This window comes from Rhineura floridana, chromosome 2 (genome assembly GCF_030035675.1).
Source record: "Rhineura floridana isolate rRhiFlo1 chromosome 2, rRhiFlo1.hap2, whole genome shotgun sequence".
Taxonomy (NCBI): Eukaryota; Metazoa; Chordata; class Lepidosauria; order Squamata; family Rhineuridae; genus Rhineura; species Rhineura floridana.
The window spans coordinates 182,900,620-182,919,358 of record NC_084481.1 but is presented as its reverse complement, the minus strand read 5'-3'; the positions used below and the strand labels follow the sequence as shown (position 1 = coordinate 182,919,358).

The 18,739-nt window shown below is 40.7% G+C and overlaps 1 protein-coding gene across 4 annotated transcripts in view; it reads left to right on the top strand.

Moving 5' to 3' along the window:
* The window catches only part of STRN3 (striatin 3), an 85,170-nt gene that overhangs the window by 39,898 nt on the left and 26,533 nt on the right, over positions 1–18,739 (top strand). For 2 of the 4 annotated variants that reach the window (XM_061611583.1, XM_061611585.1), the window contains exons 6-8: positions 3,460–3,592; positions 4,701–4,842; positions 9,660–9,770. In XM_061611583.1, coding sequence (XP_061467567.1) covers positions 3,460–3,592; positions 4,701–4,842; positions 9,660–9,770 — 386 coding nt within the window. The remainder of the gene's footprint in view (positions 1–3,459; positions 3,593–4,700; positions 4,843–9,659; positions 9,771–18,739) is intronic. The other 2 variants (XM_061611584.1, XM_061611586.1) reach the window with 1 other exon arrangement.

Sequence of the window (18,739 nt, the reverse complement as noted above, 5' to 3'; positions counted from 1 at the left end):
GAACTTGGCCCGCTAGTGAATGGGCAGCCAGTCCAATTCTTTCAGCAGTGGGGTGACATGTTGGCGATACCCTGCCCCAGTGAGCAGTCTCGCCACCCCATTTTGCACCAGCTGCAGCTTCCGGACCAACCTCAAGGGCAGTCCAACATAATCGAGCCTAGAGGTTACCAGTGCATGGACAACAGTGGTAAGGCTATCCCAGTCCAGAAACAGACGCAGCTGTCTTACCAGCCAAAGCTGGTAAAAGGCACTCCTAGCCACGGAGGTCACCTGGACCTCTAGCGACAAAAGTGGATCCAGGAACACCCTCAGACTACGGGCCTGCTCTTTCAGAGGAAGTATGACCTCATCCAAAGCAGGCAATTATCTGAACTCGGGAACCACCAACCCATAGCGCCTCCTTCTTGCTTGGATTCAGACTCAGTTTATAGACCCTCATCCAGCCCACCACCGAGTGCAGGCAGCAGTCCAGGGCTTGCACGGCCTCTCCCGATTCAGATGTTACAGAGAAATAGAGCTGGGTATCATCAGTGTACTACTGACACCTTGCCCCAAATCTCCTGATGACCGCTCCCATGGGCTTCATATGGATGTTAAACAGCATGGGGGACAAGATGGTACCCCGGCACCCCACAGCACATCTGCCAGGGGGCTGAAAGACAATCGCCCAATGCTATTTTTTTTAAACGACCTTGGAGATAGGATTGGAACCACTCTAATACAGTGTCTCCAATACCAATCTCACCAAGCCGGCCCAGAAGGATACCATGGTCAATGGTATCAAAAGCCGCTGAGAGATCAAGTAAGAATAATAGAGTCACACTCCCCCTGTCGTCCTGACAAGGGTGACCAAGGCCGATTCAGTCCTATAACCAGGCCTGAACCCAGACTGGGATGGGTCAAGTTAATCTGTTTCATCCAAGAGTACCTGCAATTGCTGCGCCACAACCCTCTCAATCACCTTTCCTAAAAAGGAGGTATTTGTGACCGGTCGGTAGTTGTCACAGACCAATGGGTCCAGGGTGGGCTTTTTCAGGAGTGGTCAGATCACAGCCTCTTTCAGGGTGGCTGGAACCACTCCCTCCCGCAATGATGCATTGACCACACCCTGGATTTTTTAAAAAAACCAAAAAAAAAAAAAGAAACCTGGAATTCACAGGTTTCATATTCAGGATGCTGAATATGCAGTATCACAGCATAATGACATCCTGACATTACTCTGGCTCAGCAATATGAGCTAGTGTTGTTAATAATGAGAATCTGTTGCTTTCTGTAATGTTTAAAATAAATGTAGTCTCATCTCTTTGCAGGTAGCTAGGAAGCACTTAGCCATGTCTGCTCCTTTAGTATGAAAAGCTTTAGGACCACATTTGTATTCTTAGTTTTTTGAGGTAACATGGTTTGATGGGAAGTTACTGTAGATGAATTTAATTATATTACTGAATAGCAGCATGATTCCTAAAACTGGGAAGTGGATGAATCTTCACTTACCTTTCTATAAACTTTACTGTTGCTATCCATGGATCTTAGCGTTTCCATTTCATTAGGTTGTAAACCTTTTCAACTTCTATCAGATTTAAATTCTTAGGTTCATTTTTTAAAAAGGAAAGAGAATTATATTTATAAAAATGGCATGGATGGAGAAAGATTTTATTCGTTGATCATTTATAAAGTGTATAATTTTAAAAGTAATGAGAGATTTCTAACACAGATAGAAGTTTGGCTTTCCAGAGTAAGTATACTGTAGAAGGGACAGGCAGTGAGAGCTAGCAGAAGAAATGCAGAAAGTATCAACATCATTATGGAAAAGTTCCATATGGCAAGCTAATTGCATTATTTACAAACCCTACCTGAAATCAACATTTCAGGATTAATTTGGATGTCACACTAAACTAGGGTTTAGTAAGATGTGACTGAGTCTAGCCTCTTCCCAGAAGCTCATGCTCTCCTCTCTTCCTCTGTGACTGAGAGGAGTTTGAAAACTTTTCCTTAACTACAGCTTGCTCTTTCATCTGAACTTAAAACTGTATTAAATATTATCTATGGATAATTGTAGAAATGTGAAGACTTTGAAGAAGACCAGAAAATGTCAGAAAATTTATTTTTCCAAGGAGTTACTGGAAATTTTTGGGAACACTGGAAAAAAAACTCCAGTGAAATATTTTATTTTTTAGAATTAGTGAAATATATTTAGTGATTTTTGGTTGTACCTGACTTTATTTATTTATTTATTTACACGTCACTTTCTTAAAAGTATATCAAGACAGTAGTAGGTATACTTAAAATAGAACCACTTAAATCAATGGGCTTAAGTTAGTCATGAAGTTCCCATGGATTCCTCTGAGTCTACTCTGAGTATGAATTAGTTGGAAACAATCCTTTTATCTAATACAATGTTATACAACATTAGAGAGTGATAGATAACTGTGACATGTACAAATCAAAGATGCAGCACTTAGAGGTACTGGCATTTTCACAAGAGGAGCATACAGAACCTTCATTGCTTGTGAATTGCTGCTAGCCTTCTTCTGGTGATCTTTTGTCAAGTTTCAAGATACTAGAAGCAACTGTCCTGCTTCAGGTGTCCTTTTGAACGGATACCTCCTTTGTGATTCACCTTTTCATTTCTTCCTTCAAACAACTGTGGCACCGACACCTTGCTACAGATTGAGAAATAAGCAGCATACTACACTGCCTTTCTGGAGAATAAAAAGGTCCAAAGGAGGTGGGGTAGAAATAGCAAAAGACCTGTTTTGAATGCCAAAACCTCAGAAAAAAGCTGAAAATATATGTGGAAACTAACCAAGACCTAGTGAAGGAAGTGAACTGCATTTAGGTAAATTCACAATTTGGCTTTTACAAAATTTATTGTTTTAAATTTTATAAGCATGCTATAGTACAATTTAATATCCAAAATATATAAAAGTGATACATTTTATGTTAAACAACAAAATAAAATAAGTTTTGGTTTGGAAAGCAAGTATTGCTTATCTTTCTGTTTTCCCCACAAAAAAACATAGTTTTTTCCTGTGACTTCAATTTAAAGAAACCGGCTTTAGAAGCCACTGTTTGAAGTTGGCTAGTTTGAAACTAACTATGGTTAATGTCAACTACAGTTTGTTGGTCTGGATGGCATAACATTGTCAAAACAGAAGTGAACATTTCTGAACATCCCCTGGACCGCTCAAGAGGAGGCCAGGCACAGCTAGTTCACATCTCATTTAACAATAGCTTAGTGTGATATCTGAACACAGTCACTGTTAAAAAAAGAAAAACTTGCTTTAATTCAATTTAAATCTGGAAGTAGATTTAGCTAGAATTCCGAGAAATCCCAGATGTCTTGCAGCCTTTCACAATATGAATTTGACATTTGATAAGGCTTTTCTTGACTAGAGAATCCTTTAATTCAGAAAGGAGCCATAGCTATTTACTGACAAGGAAAATAATTTTCTTTTTTAGGAACCCTGGTGATGTCCTTGAAACATTTAATTTCTTGGAAAATGCAGATGATAGTGATGAAGAAGAAGAGAGCGACATGATAGAAGATATTGCAGATGGAAAAGAAAAACATCGGATAAATAAAAAACACAAAGTAAAAAAAGTTTTAATTTTATTGTCTTGTTGCTCAATCCAACAACGCAGATAGTCGTTTTATTGCCACTGTCAGTACACAGCTAGTAATTCCACAGATTTTTAGACTAAAGTTCTTTGCACTCATTTGAAGAGTTTCAGGCTGTAATTTTTGCAACGCTTCCCTAATTTGAGGCAAAAGAGGCTGAAGATGACTTGCTGGAATAAGTGCACAGTGTATTGAAATGTGGAACTTAGAAAGCAGCTGTATGTCTGGTCAGAGTTTTGAAAGACAATACATTGTAGTGATTTAGGTGCTGGATTAGGATTGAAAAGACTGGTTCTAATCCCCACTCAGCTATGAATCTCACTGGGTGACCTTGGGCTGGTCTCTACCTCTTAGCTTAAACTACTTCATAGTGTTATGAAGATAAAACAGAGTTTGGGGAAACAAATAACTTGAACTTTGAGGAAACCTTGAACTTTGAGGAGAGGGGGATATAAATGAACTAAGTAAATAAATATATTTTCACCTAGCCCAACATTGGCTATATTTGCACATCACACTAAACTATGGTTTAGTGCTAGAGTAAGACGGGGATGGGACATGTGCCCAAGAGGGAGGAGTTTGGAAGCCTTTCCTTTTATTTTTTCATGGCTTCCTATGGCTAACACTAGCTATGGTCAATTTCAGCAAGCCAGCTTTAGAAACAATGGTTTGAAGTTAGCCATAGTTAGTCTTCATCGCAATTTGTTGCATCAGACTACACAACAAACAACTGTCAAGGTAAAGCATGAGCGATAGCTTCTGAACTCCTGGGTGAGAAGAAGGAAGAGCACTTGAGCCTGAGGCTTGCCTGACATATATCACACAACTAATTCAGTGGCGGGGAGCCTTTTTTTCTGTTAAGGGCTGCATTCACAGCAGTGTTCATCAGAACATCTGCAATGAAGACAAAAATAATGTTCTCTCCTGCCATGCACTACTCCTTATTTTAGGTTAACAAAATTAGCCTCCATTTGCAAAAGAAAAGAAGTATACCAAGTGGCAGTCTTGGGCAGAAACCTAAATACAATTTTTCCTTACTCCATATTGTTCATAATGCTGATTCTGTCACACTCTACTTTAGATTGGAAATGAAGGGCTAGCTGCTGACCTAACAGATGATCCAGACACAGAAGAAGCCTTGAAAGAATTTGATTTTTTAGTAACTGCAGAAGATGGAGAGGGAGCTGGAGAGGCACGGAGTTCTGGAGATGGGACAGAATGGGGTAAGAAGCTCAAATGAACAATCACGTAAAAATTAAAAATAATACACAGATGTGTATGTATCAAAACCAAAATAATGAGTGAATTATTTGTGGTATTCAGATGCTACAAAAGGGGGAGTAACAGAATGGTTGGTTTCATAGTCCTTAATTACAAAGGTCTAAATCTACTTAAATTTAAGTATGACCTCTATTTCTGCTTGTATTCAGTTTTCACGTGTATCCTATTAGAATTTTAGCCTAAGTTTGATGGTATGCATCAGGGCAACCAAGGCTGACTCAGTCCCGTAGCCAGCCCATTAACTTCGTGGGTCTACTCTGAATAGGACTAGCACGTATACAACTAATTGCTTAAAAATGCTATTTATAAATTTTCATATTTATACATTTTCATGTGTTTAGCTGTTTATCTAAAAGCCATGGAACAAGTCTTATGCCAACATATTGGGCCAAATCCAGACTGATAATGTCGGTGGCAGCCTTCCATTGGGACTGTAAACTCTGTAGACCCAAACTTATCTCTAGGTGACAAAAAATATTGATAAAGTTTTGTCTGTTTGGTATTTGCTATTAACCACATCACCATCTTTGTCTAAATTGCTGGGTTTTTTAGATTTCCTTATCACACTGGTACTCAGCTGTTCCCTTCAAGTAATACTGCCTTGATGAGCACCCACTCTCCCAACTGCTTAATGTTTTGCATATTGGCTTCAAATCCACTGGTGAGAGCCTCAGGTCGAGAGCTCTTATGTGCGCAACTCCAGCAAAACAGTAGGCCAAGGGTTTCCAACCTTTTTGGAATAATGGGCATATTTCAAATTTTAAGAAAGTTCTGTGGGCACCAGTTACAAAATGGCTGAGATCACACAGTATTAATTCCTTCCACCACCACTCCCAACCACACACAGTGATGCTGTTGCCATCTAATAGCAGCAAGAACCATTGCTTAACACCAGGAAAAATATACAAGGTGGCCATACCAAACCCTCTTGCACATAGAGCACACTCACTGCAGTGACTACAGAGGCAGTGACTACAGAGACACATGCATCTCTCTCGGTCTCTTAACATATACACAACCACTCGTACCTCTTCCTTCTCAAGTGCATCTCTTCCCCTCTCCCTCTAAAGACCACACATACACACAGATACCTCCCTCCCTCTCTCACACACAGTAGTACAGTGGCAAATTCAGAAGTGCAGAGTCCCTTCACAATAGTCATGTCACACCCCCTCACAGCCACACTCCCTTTTCCACTTTCCCTTGTCTCCCTTGCTCTTCCTGCCGTTTCATGAATCCACACATCACTACAACAGACCTCTCTAGGAGCCAATCTTCTCAGTAGCTGGCTTACCTCTTTTCACGCTGATTGGCTCCAATCGGCATGAAAGGTTGAGGACTCTTCTCAGTGGCTAACATCCTCTTCAGGCTGATTGGCTCATACATAGGGACCCGGCTGGGACTCTGATCCTAAAAAAGTTAACGGTCTGTGATCCCCCATGGCCCTAGATGACTATACCCCTGCTCACACACATGCCTCCCTCCCTCCTCTACTGAATTGCATCTCTCTCAGCCTCACAAACACACACACACACAGCCTATTTGAGGACACACACACACACACAGCCTATTTGAGGACACACACACACACACACACACACACGAGAGAGAGAGAGAATCTAAAAAACCCATGAGGGCCACCAACCTGGCATCTGTGGGTGCCATGGTGGGGGTCGCTGCTGTAGGCTTAAGTACCTGTGTGTAATCAACGCTCAGAGAGGCTCAGCAGTCCAAGTTATGCCTTTCCTGCAATCAGCAGAGTGTGGCTCAAGAGATGCTCCTGTTGGTTGTGAGAGGGGTTCCCTGCTCCCCTTGAGCTCCAGAGGCTTGGGGGACCCTCCAGAGCTGTGTAGGAGGTGCCACTGGAGCTACAGGGATGGGAGAAATCGGCAAAAGACAAGCAGCAGTCCTCCACTCTGTCAAAAGCAATCTATGAACAGAAGGAGTTTTTCCATACATAGAAGGTGAAGTTGACTCAAGCTATTAACAATATTAATAGTTAGAAAAACAATATTAATAGTTTGAAAAATAAAGATAAAATTTCCTGTTGGGTCTGCAGCTTTTTATCTAATGTTTCTGCTTCACAGGGGCTTTGTCTATTAATTGTGCCTGCTTGAACATGTATACCATGATTTATTTGTTTTTAATGAGGGTTCAGCTTTTATAAAGTAGGTACCAGCTTAGCATCAATCTACCTTTTCTTCTAGTAGTATCTGTTTCTTCACCCCTCAGTTGACTGTATTGAGTTGGATCCAGACTTGCGCTCAGGGAAATTCTGTTTGTAATGGAGGAAGGAGATGGGGAGTCTATTTTTCACAAATTCCTCCTTTGCAGTTCTCTGAACAGCTGCTCCAGAGGGTTGGGGACCCTCAACATGAATGGGGAATCAGCTGTCCACCCCCTACTTCCTCCAGTGGGGAGTCTCTGCTGAATGCCAGACCCTCTTCCAAACATCACCCAGTTCAGGATAGTTCTCTGATTCTTGGGAGAGGCTTTTTGGGAGCTGTGGGGGTCTCCTTTTGCCAGCTCCTTTATATGAGAGTTTCTTAAGATGCAAGCCATCAAGTTTGTTGCCACTTCAGTTTTCTTGATATCCACATGAATCTGCACCTTTTATATTTTTAAATTGTACACATGAAGCAAAATTTCATTGAATTGAAGAGAACTACTGCTTCAAAACTAGAAGATAAGTTTTACAAATCAGATAATTTTCACCAGTTAAATTTGCAGAGTTGTAACGTTATCAAGTGCCTGCTCCAATGGTGGTAGTCAATGTAAGGAACAAAGTGGTGGGGGAGGTGAAGAGAATGAATTTCAAAAATCAAGCCGGTGCACTTGCCAAGGCTACCTTGGTGAAGTCCTAGCACCTTTCCGTAATAGTCTGGTGGCAGTGAGAAGAGTCTTGGGTGTTATAAAAAAAATCACTCTAATTGGTTGCCAGGAGAAGGAGGGAGCATGCTATCTCAGTCTGTGCTTGTCCCCTTGCCTGCCAACAGGTAATGATTGCTATCATAGACTTTATTCATCAGATATTACAGGGGTGGCCACTCTGTGGCTCTCCAGATGCAGCTGGACTACAGCTCCTATCATCCCTGACCACGAGCTGTGTTGGCTGAGACTGATGGGAGCTGTAGTTCAGCAGCATCTGGAGAGCCACGGAGTGGCCACCCCTGAGATATTAGAATAGTGTGTTTGTATGATGTGCCACCAATCAGCATGACAGTAATTTCTTAAACCTGATACTTGGACTTTTTTCTTGGTTATCATTCCTCAGGCATTTCAGGCAGCTTCTTCCATGTTTTTAAAGTGATTTTGTCCCATGCTCAGCCTACTATATAGATTTGCAATCTCCCTTCAGTGAACCATGGTTAAGCTCAGTGTGTAATCACCATTCCCATAGCCTGGTGTGAACCACTCTTTGCTGGATCATCATTTAATTTAATGGTTTATTTCTAGTTGAAAGGAAACAAAAGTGCTTTTGTGAAGATCCATTACTAAAGATGGCATTTAAATCAAATGCTCTACCTGTTCCTGAATGGCTTATTTATTTCAATCAGAATTAATGTCACAACATTTGGTTGAGACTTCTTGTTTGAATGAAATCAGGAGTAGATCACAAGTTTCATGTCACTGTGTTTCTGCTCCTTCATAGCCACATGAAGAGGGAGATCTGTTCTTTGTTTGAACCCAAAAAGTACTTCACTGTGCGGGATAGAAATTAAGTACTTACACTTATTTTCCTACACTATATTCAGAAGAATGCTTGCTTGAGAATGTCTAATTTGCAACCTAGTCCTATTAGAAGCAAGCAGGAGTGATAATTGAGAAGGCACATTGCCTCTTGGTAGTGGAGTCACTGCCACTTACTGGGAGTGGTGGGGAGGCTGGCAATGTCTGGATGCAACATATCTTGCTGTAGAATGGAAGTGTCCTCTCTTTACGGAACCTTTCTGAATTAAGTGTGTCTATGCTAATTCTTTTAAGATAAATAACACTTGTACCCAAACTTATTCATACAGATCCAGTATTTTCAGTGGAACTTCTGTCTGATGTGTTTTATAATCTGGGTATAAATGTTTGAACATTCGTCACATATATTAAATTTAGACAAGCCTATTTTTCCATCACTTCATTTTTTCCATAATTTGTCATGGCTGGTTGAGTTGCAGGATATGCTATCTTGTGTTGGTGCATGTTTTTAATTGAAAAAGGAAAGGTCACCAAACTATCTTGACTTGCATTAAGGTTTTTAATAACCTTAACAGAAGAAAACTTTCTCTTTATGATGATTTGAATCTGTTAGAGCTACAAGATCTTATTGCATGTAGAGCAAGACCAGAGGTGAAATGCATGGTTATTTTCACGAACAAAATGGTACTGACTCTTAATTCAGTTTGCACATTGATGAGTGGTATCGCATGATGAATATTTATTTGCTTATTTAAGTCTGGCTGAATAATTTGTTAATATTGTCTACTAAAGATGCAGTAATTTCATGCATTAGAGAGAATCCATTAATTCTTTCATATCAGTGAATACAAAGAAATTAACATTTCTTCATTGTTGACAAATTACCATAGTTTGAAAAAAATGTTTGAACAAAATAGATGCATTTTCCAAAGCGGTAACAAACTGCACCTTTAAAATACTGAAACGTAATTGAATAACATTTTATATTGATGATTAAGCTATAACACTCACAGACAGCTTGCATTGCCAACTGCTGATTATTTTTCTTTCAAAAATATGCTGCATGTAGACAAAGATGACCTGTCCCCAACTGCTGAGGTTTGGGATGTAGACCAGGGGCTAATAAGTAAACTGAAGGAACAGTACAAGAAGGAACGAAAGGGGAAGAAAGGGGTAAAGAGTAAGTGCAGATTCTGAATCTTGACATTTTTTTTGTTAATGTGTTCTCATGTTTTTCCCCTCCATTTAAACACTTTGCTATTATGGGGGCAACCAACTTTAACTTTCCGATAAATATGCAGATTAGAATTTCATCTAAAATGACATTTATATTTGAACTCTGAGAGGGGAGCAGGAGGTGGACTAGTTGTTCAGTATTGCCTAGGAATTATTTGTAAAACCAATTTTGGACTTGAAATCTGATTAATAGTATTGTTTCTGCCTTTTATTGTTTGCCAGTATAAGGAAGTAAGAGAATTTCCATTAATGCAAAACATTTTTAACCGTACTGTGCAGATTTTGGCTTGGTTTGCTAGCCAAGAGGACTTGGGAGGGGGCAAATCTCTTTTCACTTCATACTGCTACTGCTGTTTGCAAAAACACCCCTCTAAGTGAAATGGGATCCAGGTACTCCCCCAAATCCTCAGGCACTTGCACAGGACTTGAAGGGCCGGGATCTTTCCTGTCACTTTATGCTGACTTCAAAGAATTAAAGTAGTGAAAGGGAACCTGCGGAAGGAGCTGAGCTTGAATTCACTTTGCCTGGGGCTTTGCCAGTAGCATGAACAGTCTCGTATGCTGCTTCTACAAACCCAGCCATGAAGTAAGAGTCTGTCCCTTTCTCTGCAATTCATGGAGAACTCAAGAAAAGGATAGTTGCCAAGTGTAGAAGGAGCTGTTGCTCTCGGTGACCTATTAAGTCTACCTGTGGAGCTCTGACTTTGAACGGAAACTTCATTTTAAAACTCAGTTTCCACCATGGTGAATATGTTGCTGATACTCACCTTCTTTCACCAGACGTTACTGGGATGACAAGGGTCGGCAGCAACCATGTGTCTTCTAATCTGGATCTTAGAGCAGTGATTCTCAAAATGGTGTGGCAGAACACACAGAGTGGCAAATCTAACATTATGTGAGCAGACTTTCTTCCCCCTCCCCCCAAAAAAACTGTTATCAAGGGTCCCCAACCTTTGAGAACAGATTTTGAGGGTACATGAAGGTCTGCGGGGGGAAGAGAGGAAAGCAAAACCTTGTTAAGCAAAAATGTGTTTTGCTAGTACACAAACAGCGTTAAATACAACTCTTAGTCTATAGATTTTGTCATTGGTCCCCCAATTACTTGTTTATTGAAAATGTTTCTATCTCTCCGTTCTACCCTACAATAGGGCACTCAGGGCGGCTGAGTGTGTGTACTCAGAAGTAAGACCCATCGATGAGATTTACTTCCATGAATGCGTGCATAGGAATGCAGCCATAAAAGGAAATCTTTTGCACTCTTTTAGCATAATAATTAATGCTGGTTTGGCTTTGTATGCAAACATTTTAACACTATAAATAGATTTGTGCATGTATGGTGGGTTGTTTTTTTTTTTTCATTTTTAAAAACAGTGTTGCATGTTCTCTGCATTATTTCCTTAACCCAGTACTAAAGATTTTATTCTGGATGGGTCTTTCCTGTCTCCTTAGGAAATGCTCCTAGCCCATTATGTAGCTTCATCCTGTGGCAACAACGCATAGACATCTGTTGTGGAGTTGCTATATATGTTTCAAAACAGTCCCTCTCTCCGTATCTAAACTTCTTTGTAGCATATATTTTAATTCATTTGGTAGAAATTTTAAAAATGTGTTTAATATGTAAAGTATATAGGATAAATGTTGGAATAGTGAATAGTTTTTGCAATAAGGTGGCGATTTCCTCACAAAGATTAATTAAATGGTGCACATGTTGCAGATCCTCAGGAAGCAGAAAAATGTTTAGTAGTTGAAACAACTGGATGTTACAGACACAGCTGTTTGTGTTGGTTCTAAAGAATCCGCTTCCCCTGCTTGTAATATTCCCAGGTGATTCCCTAAAACACCTTAAGCTTTTCAGCAAACAAAATCCACAGCATACATCTGATTTATTAAAGAAAAATGTATTTATATAAATTTATATATCTCTCCTTTTTCGAACCGAACCAAGGCAACTCTCACCATACAAAATGCAACTGTACTATAGTAAAGCAAAATAGTTCTTCACATTCTGATTTGATTTCTACATAACGTGGTTGAAACTTCTCATGGCTGCCTCTGAAAATGTTAATAGGTAGAAGAGCATATGATATGTTCATAGCAACAGCATACGAATGTAGGAAGCTGACTTCTACTGAGTCAGACCATCTAGCTCAGTATTGTCATAGAATTGTAGTTGGAAGGGACCTATAAGGCCATCAAGTCCAACCCCCTACTTAACACAGGAATCCAAATTAAAGCATACCTGACAGGTAGCTGTCCAGCTGCCTCTTGAATGCCTCCATTGTTGGACAGCCCATCACCTCCCTAGGTAATTGGTTCCACTGTTGTACTGCTGTAACAGTCAGGATGTTTTTCCTGACGTTCAACTGAAATCTGTCTTCCTGTAACTTGAGCCCATTATTCTGTGTCCTGCACTCTGGGATGATCGAGAAGAGATCCTGACCCTGTCTGGCAACCTTTCATGTACTTGAAGAATGCTATCATTTTTCCTCAGGTGGTCCTACATCATGTGGGATATAGCACCATCTAGCGTCCAAAGGCAAGAATGGATCGAAGTCAAGACCTGGGGCATCCAGCCCCTCCCACTCCAGTTCATTCTTGCCTTCCTTCGTTCGAGGCGTTTGGATCTTCTACTTAAGCATAGCTAGTTTGTGATTGATTGCTTATTTACCTTTCTTCCTTCCCTTTCACAGCTTTTTTTGCCTGGGTCGTTTGTTTGGGGTGGGTGGGTTTCTTCCTTTTTTGCCTGAATTTCTCCCCCTAAGTACCTTTGTTGGGGGTTCTGGTGGCTGCCATTCTCCTGTTGGGGTTTTTCTCTCCATGAGACGGCTCCTGGCTGGAAACCGCAGCTGTGGTTCCCTTTTTCAGCTTTTCCCTCCTGCCTCAGCCTCTCCCCTAGGCACTGGTGCTTTTGATTTTTTCCTTCAGCCGTTTTGTTGGTAGCCACGCCTGTGGCTCCACTTTCAATTTATTCCCCTCGCCTCAGCCCAGTCTGGGGCTCTGGCAGCTGCCATTTCCACCCCCCCCTTTTTAGTTCAGGCGCTTTACCTGAGACAAACCTTGGCTGGGAGCACGCGGCTGCGGCTCCCCTCTGTAAATTACCTCCGCTTTCATTTCATCCAGGCTTGGGTGTCGTTTGCAGGCTTAGCAGCCTGTTCGGGAGCCTGCGGCTGCGGCTTCTCTTTCTTGCTTCCAGCTCCTACTGCCAGCTTAGCGTCTCCCGCGGCGGCGCTTTATTTTTACAGGAACCGCTGGGAGCTTGCCCTTGCTGTCTATTTACCTGGCTCCCTCTGTGGCCGTTACTGGTCAGCTCCGACCATTTGAAGCACGCGGAGCCCTTTTCGTCTGCCCACCATCATATCTCCCCTCAGTCTTCTCCAGGCTAAACATGCCCAGTTCTTTCAGTATCTCCTCATAGGGCTTTGTTTCCAGTCCCCTGATCATCCTTGTTGCCCTCCTCTTAACCTGTTCCGGTTTGTCTGCATCCTTCTTGAAGTGCGGAGACCAGAACCGGACGCAGCACTGAAGATGAGGCCTAACCAGTGCTGAATAGAGGGGAACCAATACTTCACGCGATTTGGAAACTATACTTCTGTTAATGCAGCCTAAAATAGCATTTGCCTTTTTTGCAGCCACTTAATATTGTTAGCTCATATTCAGTTTCTCACCAACAACAATTCCAAGATCCTTCTCACATGCAGTACTGTTGAGCCAAGTATCCCCATCTTATAACTGTGCATTTGGTTTCTTTTTCCTGGGTGTAGAACTTTGCACTTGTCCCTGTTAAATTTCATTCTGTGGTTTTCAGCCCAATGCTCCAGCCTGTCAAGATCCTTTTGAATTTTGTTTCTGTCTTTCAAGGTATTAGCTATCCCTCCCAATTTTGTATCATCTGCAAATCTGATGAGCATTCCCTGCACTCCCTCATCCAAGTCAGTAATAACAATGTTGAAGAGCACTGGGCCCAGGACCAAGGCCTGCAGTACCCAGCTTGTTACCTTCCTTCAGCTTAACTCCCTCCAGTTTGAGAAGGAACCATTGATAAGCACTCTTTGAGTATGATTCTGTAGCCAACTGTGGATCCATCTGATAGTCGTTCCGTCCAGCCCACATTTAGCTAGTTCGCTAATCAGAATGTCATGGGGCACTTTGTCAAAAGCTTTGCTGAAGTCAAGATATATTATGTCCACAGTATTCCCACAGTCTACCAGGGAGATTACCTGATCAGAAAGCAAGGTAAGATTAGCTTGGCAGGATTTGTTCTTGATAAATCCATGTTGGCTTCTAGTAATCACTGCATTGTTTTCAAGGTGCTTACAGACTGGCCGCTTTATAATCTGCTTCAGAATTTTCCCAGGGATCGATGTCAGGCTAACTGGTCTGTAGTTCCCAGGTTCCTCCTTTTTGCCCCTTTTGAAGATAAGAGACAACATTAGCCCCCTCCAGTCATCCAGCAGTTGACCCATCCTCCACAATTTTGCAAAGTTAATAGACAGTGGTTCTGAGAGTCCTTCAGCCAGTTCCTTTAATACTCTAGGATGCAGTTCATTGGGCCCTGGAGATTTGAACTCTTTCAAAGTGATTAGGTATTCCTTGACCATTTGTCTATCATTTTCAAGCTGCAATCCTGCCCCTTCAATTTCACATTTCCCAGGAGAGTCATAGACTCTCTTTTGGGAGAAGACTGCGCCAAAGTAGGAATTGAGCACTTCTGCCTTTTCTTTGTCATCTGTTATTATTTAGCCATCTTCATTGAGTAGCTGTACCACTATTTCTTTTCTCTGTCTTTTACTATGGATGTACCTGAGAAAGCTTCTTTGTTGCTTTTGGCATTTTTCACTAACCTCAGCTCATTCTCAGCTGTAGCCTTCCTGACACCATTCTTGCAATTCTGTGCTACCTGTCTGTACTCTTCTTTTGGGGCCTGGCCTTTCTTCCACTTCCTGTGTGTGTCCTTTTTTGTTTTCAGGTAATGTTTCTGTGAAACCACATTGGATTCTTCTGCAGTCTTCTCCCTTTTTTCCTTGACAGAATTGTTTGCCATTGTGCCTTTAGAATTTTCTCTTTTAGAAACTCCCACCCATCTTGGACTCCTTTTCTCATTAGGGTCGCTTGCCATGGAACCTTACTTACCATTGTTCTGAATTAATTAAAATCAGCCTTCCTGAAGTCCAGGGTATACGTATGGCTACTCTCAGCTTTTGCTTCCTTTAATATCAGGAATTCTAGTATAGCGTGGTCAGTTTCCTCCAGAGTTCCCATAACTGGCACTTCATCCACCAAGTCATCTCTGTTGATTAGAATCAAGTCAAGGAAAGTTGATCCTCTAGTTGCTTCCTCTACGTTCTATAGGAGAAAGTTATCTCCAATACAAGTCAGGGATTTCTTTTTTTTTTATCATTAATTTTTATTCAAATTTTCAAAGACAAAAAACAAAACAAAACAAAAACAATTAAACAATAAAATAAAATGTTGACTTCCGATTTGTCGCAGATCAGTTATAGGTCTACAATATATAACAATCCTGTCTCTAAAATTATATTATAAAATCACTTTCCTCCAGTAGTTATCTTAATTAATCATCAAATCTCATAAACATTACTTTATTCTTTCCACAAAAAGTCAAAGAGAGGTTTCAATTCCTTGAGAGATATATCTTTCAATTTTTCTCCAAGTAAACATGTCGCTTAATCCATCTGATTCAAATCTGTTAGGTCCAATAATTTCAATAGCCATTCTTCCATTATCTGTATTAATTCCATCTCCCATCTTCAATAATCCTGTTAAGTCCAATAATTTCAGTAGCCATTCTTCCATTATCAGTATCCCATAATAATCTTGTTGTCATAGCCATAGTCCAAATAAACATATCAATTAATCCATCTCATCAAATCTGTTAGGTCCAATAATTTCCATAACCATTCTTCCATTATCAATATTAATTCCATCTTCCATCTTCAATAGTCCTGTTAAATCCAGTGGTTTCAGTATCCATTCATCCATTATCAGTATCCCATGATGATCTTGCTGTCATAGCCATAGTCATATAACAAGAGTCTGATGGGAATTTCCCCCATCACAAATATGTCCTTGCCATCCATTCTGAATATGTTGCTGAAATATTGTTGTAAAGTCACATCTCTGCTCTTCTTTTTTACAAAATGCACTGGCTCATCTCTTAAGAGTTTTTCCATTGTCACATATTGGTAGTTAATTCCATAGATTTTTTCTATGTCAAGCCCCATCACATCATTCCAATCAAGAAAATTATCCAAGACATTGATAACTTTATCACTAATATCTTCATTAATTTCTTCGGAGACAATGTTGAATTCCAAACAGTAAACTTTATTTCTAACATCCGTAAACTCCAGATCTTTTTCCAATTCCATATTTGTTCCAGTCTCCAGGGCTTGTATCTTCCCTTTAATTTTTCTTTTCACATCTCTAATCCCATCAAACTCCTCCCTCAAAGAATCCCCTATTTCTTTAAACTCCTGCGTCATTTTGCTAAATTCATTTTTCATCTCCTGTCTACCCTGTCTCAGGGTTTGTTTCGTTATCTCAATCTCACTCATTATTTTCTGAAACATAATTTCTTCCATGGTCTCAGTCACTTCCCTGGTTGCCATTCTTAGAACCACAAAAACAAAAAATCATTTCAGCCACAATTAGGTTAATATTCCAGGCTTGCTGACATCAGTGTCTTATCTCTTATATGTTCAGGAAAACAAAACAAATTTAGTTCCCAGCTTCAAACAGTTAGTGGCGTTGTGAACAAGCAGATTCGTCAAAATGAAATAGACCAAAAAAAAAAAATAGTCCCAGACATATAATACTCCAAAATTCATAAATCAAATTTATTTATTTTTCCCCCTCCTCGAAATAGAAATCCCTCTTCCGTTAGTATCTTTAGAATGCACCTCCAGGCCAGCTTTTTGCAATAAAAACAAAGATAAGCTTTTTTCGATTTCTTTCCTCCTTAATTTCGTGAGTAAAAGAGAAGAGTTATAACTCACCAGATGTTCTTTATAGCTGATTCATTGACAAATCTCTTTTTTGCTGCAACAATTTAAACCAAATTAAAAAAAAATATAGAAAGAAGGATGCTTGCCTGTTAAGTTTCGTTTTTCTTTGAAGAAAAGATAAACGTGTCGCTTAGTCAGAAAGTGCTTGATGGAAGTCCGTCCGCATTGCTGGCTGAACTTTTTCTCATAAATTAATGAAATCCAGTCCTCCCAACAAAAACAGGCTTTGTGGTTAATCTCTACATTTCTCCCTGCCCGGGAGAAAATCTTTACCAGTCAAAAAGAACATTCTGACTGATTTTAGATCTGAAAAAGCTTCTTCTGAGACGAGAGCTCGACTCAGAGGCAGCACAGGCTAAGCCACCCTTCCCGGAAGTTGCAAGTCAGGGATTTCTTGAAGGGGCCATGTTTGGCAGAATTTGTCTCCCAACCGATATTGGGGTAATTGATGTCCCCCATTACTACCACATCATGCCTCCTTGAAACATTGGCAATTTGCTTTTCAGAAGTTTCATCCTCATCTTCTCCTTGATTGGGTGGTCGGTAGTAGACTCCAAGTACCATGTTTCTTTTATTCCTTGCCCATTTATTTTAATCCAGATACTCTCGGTAGCGCTACCAATCTCATCCTCCTGTACCTCTGTGCAGGGATATATATATATTTTTAACATATAGCTCGCCACCGCCTCCCTTTCTGTTCCTCCTGTTGTTTTTGAACAAGTTATATTCTTCAGTTGCTGTATTCCAGTCATGGGAGTCATCCCACCAAGTTTCAGTTATACCTATCAAGTCATATTTACTCTCCTGTATTAAGAGTTCAGGTTCGTCCTGTTTGTTTCTCATATTCTGCGTATTAGTATACAGACATTGAAGACCATGTGATTTACGGCCTGGCTTCCTTCCTACATTTTTATGAAGACTATTACTGGACATCATTACCACCAAGGTTACATCTCCCTCCCCCTTAGGATTCAGTTTAAAGCTCTCCTGATGAATTTCCCTATGCTGTGGCCAAACATATTCTTCCCAGTCCTTGTGAGATGCAACTCATCACTTGCCAGCAGTCCATCTTCCAGGAAGCATAGACCATGGTCCCAGAATCCAAATCTCTCACGTTGGTACCACCTTCGTAGCCATTCATTCACACGGAGCATTTTTCTTTCCCTTTCTACTCCTCTTCTAAGTATTGGAAGGATGGATAAGAAAACTATCTGGGTCCTGAAGTCCTTGAGTTTCCTTCCCAGACCTTCAAAGGCTGATGTAATTTCTTTGTAGCTCTGCTTGATAGTATCATTCATTCCCACATGGATGAGAAGAAAGGGATATCTGTCAGCGAGCTTTATGAGCTATGGCAACCTTTCCATCACATCTCTAATCTGTCCTTGAGGGAGGCAGCATACCTGCCGAGTCCATGAATCTTCTCGGCATACTTGGGTTTCAATCCCATGCTGTAGGGAGCCTCCCACTACTACTCTTCTCTTCTTGTTGTTGTGGGGCATGGTTTCATTACATCTGCTTGACTGAGCTTCAGCCTCTCTCTCGCTATTGTGTAAGGTCTGTAATTCTTCTCCTGCAGACTGTCCTTCAGTCTCATTCTCAAGTGCCTGGAAATGGTTCCATAGTTCCACTGGTGATGGGTGTCTTCTAGCTCTTCTGCTCCTATCTGTCACTCTTTTTCACAGCGTTTTCTCCACATCGTTGTTGCTCTCCACAACCGTCTCCTCTTCTGCTTTAGCATGCTGTTGTTCTTCCACCTCCTATACTTCTCTTTGCTGTTGTTGTTCCAGCGTTCTATCTAAGAACTCTTCATCTTCTCTTATACTCTTCAGTGTGGCCACCCACTGTTCCAGGCCCCTCACTTTTTCTTCCAACAGTGCCAGCAGCTTGC